The 5793-nt window shown below is 40.5% G+C and overlaps 1 protein-coding gene across 1 annotated transcript in view; it reads right to left on the bottom strand.

Moving 5' to 3' along the window:
* Nucleotides 1–5793, bottom strand: part of LOC101855127 (glutathione S-transferase C-terminal domain-containing protein) — a gene marked incomplete in the record, with an annotated part of 29884 nt that overhangs the window by 3822 nt on the left and 20269 nt on the right. Inside the window, 1 exon segment of the mRNA XM_035971608.1 lies at nucleotides 4810–5016. Coding sequence (XP_035827501.1) covers nucleotides 4810–5016 — 207 coding nt within the window.

Here is a 5793-nt window from a genome sequence, read left to right as displayed (position 1 = left end):
GAGCCCACTTAAAAATGGGTCCCTAGTATATGGCAAGCAAGCTGTCCAGATGTACCAAGCACATAAGGCAACATTTTTTGTAAAGAGAGAAAAAATTATTTTGTTGTTTAAACAATTGTACAAACATGTATTTTTTCTTACAATTGTACAAATATGTATTTTTTCTTCCTTTTTTTTCTTAAACATTTAGAATTTGGCTTTCCTCAAAAATATTTATTAAAAAAATCCAAAACATTTGGCCGAAGCCGACTCTTGTCGATTTTGGCCTACCAAGAGATCTTTAACATGCGCAGCTGTCGATTTTGGCCTACCAAGAGATCTTTAACATGCGCAGCTTGCACTCAGGACATCCAAGATTTTCCACCATCAGGGGTATGGTTGAAAGACAGCAGTATGAAGGAGCCAAGGAGTAGCAGTAAAAAGGCTGCAGAAAGAGTCAGGCACCCAGAGGAGGAGGCAAAGAGGGAGGAGGTGGGGGGCAGAATTTGGAGACAAAAGCAGACGATAGAACATGGTTAGAGAGCAGGTAAGGAGGTGAAAGGAAAAACATTTTAGAGAAGAAAATTGTTCGTCGCTGTCAGGATTCAAACTCGGAACCTATTGAATGAGAGGCAAACACCTTAACCTCTAGACCTCGAGAGCCCCATTTTTTCCATCTGAATAGCTGGCCAATGATAAGTGAGTGATAAGAACTTGAGAAGAAGACATGGTCATCATCTGGGTTGGATACACATGCAATGTCATGGGCAAAAATCATCTTATCCCCATTGTCTGGGAAAATCTCATGGGACTGTTTAGTGTCCCGAACAGGGCCAGTATGGGGTTCTCATGTTTGTGCTGACTGGAAAAGACCATTACAGAAATCTGAGAAAATACCCATAATGGATTTACTCTTTCTTCAAAATTTGAAACACAGTATAATGAGAACAAAATATGGGGGCTCACGAGGCCGAGGTCTAGAGGTATGGTGTTCGCCTCTCATTCAAAAGATCCTGAATTCGAAACCGGACTCTAAAAATTTCACCTTTCTCCTCCTCCTCCTGTTCTATCACCTGATTTTGTCTCCACTTTCTAAACTAGAGATAATTGAGGCTAATTTAAGCCTCATCAGCTTCGGTAGTATCCGTCCCACTTTTTACAAGGCTGAAAAATTGGGTACAGAATATACCACACTTTGTTGATCTTGGTCAAAAGGAGATCCCCTCACACTGCCCTGGGAGAATGTTGATTTACCTTGGGTTTCAAGAGCAATGTTGAACTCTGTCTGGTCAGCTGCATGAGCTGCATGACCAAGGGTCAAGAAATCCTGAAAATCAGAGACATAAAAGAGAATTATGAAATTATACTATTCTCACTACAATCTCTCATTCTGAAGTAGAGTGAACCTTGAACCATAAATGAGAGAAAAGAGAAGACAAAAATAATGGTATCATATGTTCTATGCTCCCATAAACACAATTTACATAATTTAAGAGGTAGGTTGCTTTTGCCCAGCCTGTAAGGTCCAACCTTTGTTGAGTGGGACACAGCATCCCAGCACAAAGACGGAGATACTTGATGGGTGGTTGGTGGGTGCCCTGATATAGTTTGCTCCTTCTTTCCTATCAAACGTGTAACGTCCTTAAAATCTTTCCTACTTCCTTTCTGTGTATGTTACTCTTCAGTAACATCTCTGATCCTCAGCACTTCTATGATCTATTTGTGTTGCAAATGCTGTAAAACTCATACTACATCTAAAAGGAGCTCTGTTCTATAAAATAACTTCTCCTCTAGAGAATTGAACTTTTATAGATGCTTACCATTACATCAAAGAGGCTGACAGAAAGAGAAAACTGTACAACCACTTTCCTTGTAAGGCCAAATTTGCAACATTCTATGTAGGTACCAGAAACTAAATTTCAGATCTGTTCCATGTGAATGGTATATGTCCCTTGAGAATTTTGGTACCATTTTTTAATCTCTCAATGTTTAAGAAAACAGCTGTTATTTTGATATAATAATTAAAATATAACGACATTCGCTAACTGGCTGCAACCCCATGTTTGAAAATAATAAAACAATACCAAGTGCACCAAATATCAACATATGCATAAACATATGGTAATCAATAAGACGCCTAATTTTTTTCTCCAAAACTGTGATATCGTTGCAAATCAGTATTTTATTGCCCCAAGAATGTGGAACTGTTGTATTCTGACAAAAACTCAGAGCCCTGTCTCGGCTGGCATAACACTGGCACCCGTGCCGAGTAGTTTGGCTCTATGCCGTGGTACACTGACTGCTATGCTCCCTTGTCGGGGTCATACACTTTCAGAGTTTTGCAGTGGGTGGTTGGCAGGTGCTCTGGTGTGGTTTGCTTCTTCTTTCCTATCAAACATAAATCTATCGTCCTTATCTCCCCTCCTTCTTTTTTATGTTTGTTACTCTCTTGTAACACATCTAATCTTCTGGCGCTCATTTGACCTTATGCAGTTGCAAGCGCCATAAAACCTCTACTAAAACAAACAAAGAGTTTTGCAGAAGGATCAATGCAAAGTAATGCCGAGTCAAAGACTTTACTCCAACAGAAAAAGAACTGATCTTGCTTTTTGTGCTTTTTTTAAGCCAGTATTTGACTTTGACATATTTTGTGTAAAAATAATTATCTTTGAAAAATTTAATTCCAAAGGCTAAAAGTATACCACTTGATAGGTCACTCAACACTCTATAGTTCTCTGCCAATGAAAATATTGTATTTAATTATCTATCCTTCTGTTAAGCATTTAAATGTTTAGGTGTCGATTCTTTAACTCACTTGCGACTGGGCCCTTTCACCAGTCACAAGCGTTGAAGACTGGCGTTTTTGGGGGTATTTCAATAAATCACCACAACTCTCAGAATTACCCTATTGTAATCATTTTTTGACACAGTAAAGTAACATTCAAGCTTAATCTAATGCAAAAAACTAAAGTTGTCTAAGTCTAATACTTTAATTTGTATGATTTTTTAAAAATTGGCATGAATTTGATTTTCCGAAAAATTTCCAGAGACGTGACAAGTAGAATGAAATTCACTGCAACAACAAAAATAAAAGTTCAAAGTGTTCTGGTTTGATTTGTATACATGTGCGAGTGTTTGGTGAAAATATAAAAGCTGGTCTGTGCATTGATTCAGACCCATACACTGAATTACATGAGACAGATGTACGGCACGTCGTTGTGATTTCGTTACGCGAAAAACAACACCGGTACTAGTGCTAGATCTAGCCCTAGAACTACGACTCGGGCCGTGTTCGGGTACATATCCAGGATCCTAACTATTAGACACATCATATTCTGAGACACTAGAACTAGTAAAACGGACAGAAGTATAGAAAACGGCGAAATTATGTGATTCTTGTTCATGCGACTTCTTCGACCGTTACTACGACGCGACTGTCGGATTACTATCAGCTGTATAGAAAAAAACAAAACGCGAGTTCCGGTCTGTTCAACCCCAGTTGGGGTCACTGTCCTTCACCTTCAATAACTTAAAAACTACCGGCCCCAGAGATACGAAACGAAGTCTAAGTAGCTCAGGCTTGGCCAAACAAGGGTACGAGGCGGGTCTCGCGATCCGTGCGTGATTTGTAGAGCGTAAAAAAATTTCCAAAGTTGGTCACGCAGGGCTTGTGAGACCCGTCGCGAGAGTCGCGGCGGGGGTCACGCAACTGTTGTGTGACCCGTCTGAAGTGAGTTAACTGGCCGACCTCGCGTTCACTCGCATTCAACTACAAGGGGCTTAGCTTTCCACTACGATTCTTCTTTTTTAAAATTTTATAGTAGAGGGTTTTACGGCGCTCGCAACTGCATTAGGTCATATGAGCGCCGAGGGGTGGGTGTCAACAGAGAAGTCTTTACAGGGAATCAGACTTAGACTGCTCACCTCACTAGTCGACTATCAAGGCACCCCAGAAATAGCAGGTCACAAGAGAGTGACAAACATACAAAAGAAGTAGAGGAAAATGACAATAGTAAGGATCAGGAAAGAAAAAGCAGCAGTTCCCTGTTGTAAATCAGGCACAGTTATGAGCGTGACAAGAGTCAGCCCATTTACAATTCTACTATGCTTGAACGAGAAATGTCCCCCCCTTTGGGAATGGTCTAAAGACACTACAGTCAATGACACTGCCCCGGGGGGTGACGACGATTCTCCAACTCCAAATACACAAACATACAAATAGCACACACCATTGTAATGAGGAAACCCTGAACTTTATCATGATGTATTGCATTTGGTGCTTGTCAAAAAGCATAGAAACAGCGATCTGAATTACCCTCATTTCACCTAAACCACCTGCTCAGAAGGTAGGGTGTCAGCTCATGCGCAGCGTTTATGCTACCTATTCTGTGATAATAAGTTGAATGCATAAGGAAAACATCATCAAGGCACAAAAATTATCAATTGTAAAAATAGGAACAGTAAACCCAAAAATTCTTTTTGGTATAGAAATGGGAGCATTTCTGCTTACTGGTAGTTTTCCTACAAAGATAAAAAAGAAAAAAAAGCAGGAGTTTGGTTTTCTATCAGATTACTGTTATGTTTTGATTAACACTTTGCAGCCACACAGCCAGCAGTACAAAATATCCCATCCGGTCACCCAGCCAGGAGAGTGACTGCAACTGACTTCTCGGGCCTGTCGCAGAACTCTATCAAGTGACCAGAATGGATAATTTTCACCGTCGCATTATTGTGGCAAGTGACCGCAAAGTGTTAAACATTATCAGTATAGGCAGTTTCCACTGTATATATATTTTTCCCCTTTGAATTTTGTACTTATTTCGAGAATACCTTGTAGGTGAGGCTAATGCTGAGGAACCGGTCACTTCTGGGATAGGACAGCAAATGAGTTTTCCGAATGCTGCCGTAGCAGCAAGGGCAGATAACAAAGGCGGCATTTACGTTGAGACACAGCTGAAGCACCATGTCTGTGGCCGAGCCGCAGGCGTGAAGACAGACGCCGACATGGAACTTTCCCACGAAGTAATCCAAGTTGCACTGGAATGCATTGTAATGTTTTGTGATGAAGTAAGAGCTGCACAACAGAAACAGCATAAGCGAGGCCTGCAGGCAAAATGAGTTACTTCTTGGATTGGTCAAATTTATCGGTGGACTTTGTACAATTCAAAAACATGAAATAATAAAAGACGAGTTAAACTTGAAGAAGTCACATCAATTGAAAGTCAGTAAATTTTACCCCCATGTCCATTTTTGTCCAATTTTGCCATTCGAGGATTGTGATAAGCAACTCATTTTGTCGGCATGCCTCACATACCAGTGATGACTGATTGTAAATTTACATAGATATATATATATATCCACTCCACAACCTTGAAAAGCCTGATATGGCCAGTACCTCTATATATGGGAATAAGGCCTGAGCCTTGAAAAAAATATAGATAGATAGGGAATCCAAACAGCAGAAATGTTGTTTTATAGAAGACCGGTAACGGTCAAATAGATAGATAAAAGACACACACTGTAGTATGCTTTCTAAGATCAGAAAAAACCCCGACTCAAATGCCTTGGTCGCGCAAACAGAACAGAAACATAAACATGGACCTGATGACAACTGCGCTACACAGCAAAACAGAAGCAAAGAGATATAAGGAAAGAACCTCCTCCATCGTACAGTAACAAGGTAAAATCCAACAGTGGTCTACTACAACTTTGTGAAATAAAACATCAAAGCAGAGACACCGAGTGGCAAGGAGTGGGGCACCAATAGACAAACACATGGCCACGGTGACAGGTGACCAGTGACAAATCCCCCCC

This window comes from Aplysia californica, unplaced genomic scaffold, assembly GCF_000002075.1.
Source record: "Aplysia californica isolate F4 #8 unplaced genomic scaffold, AplCal3.0 scaffold00470, whole genome shotgun sequence".
NCBI classification, from domain to species: Eukaryota; Metazoa; Mollusca; class Gastropoda; order Aplysiida; family Aplysiidae; genus Aplysia; species Aplysia californica.
Note: the sequence above shows the minus strand (reverse complement) of the source record. Positions and strands in the feature narration are given on the sequence as shown.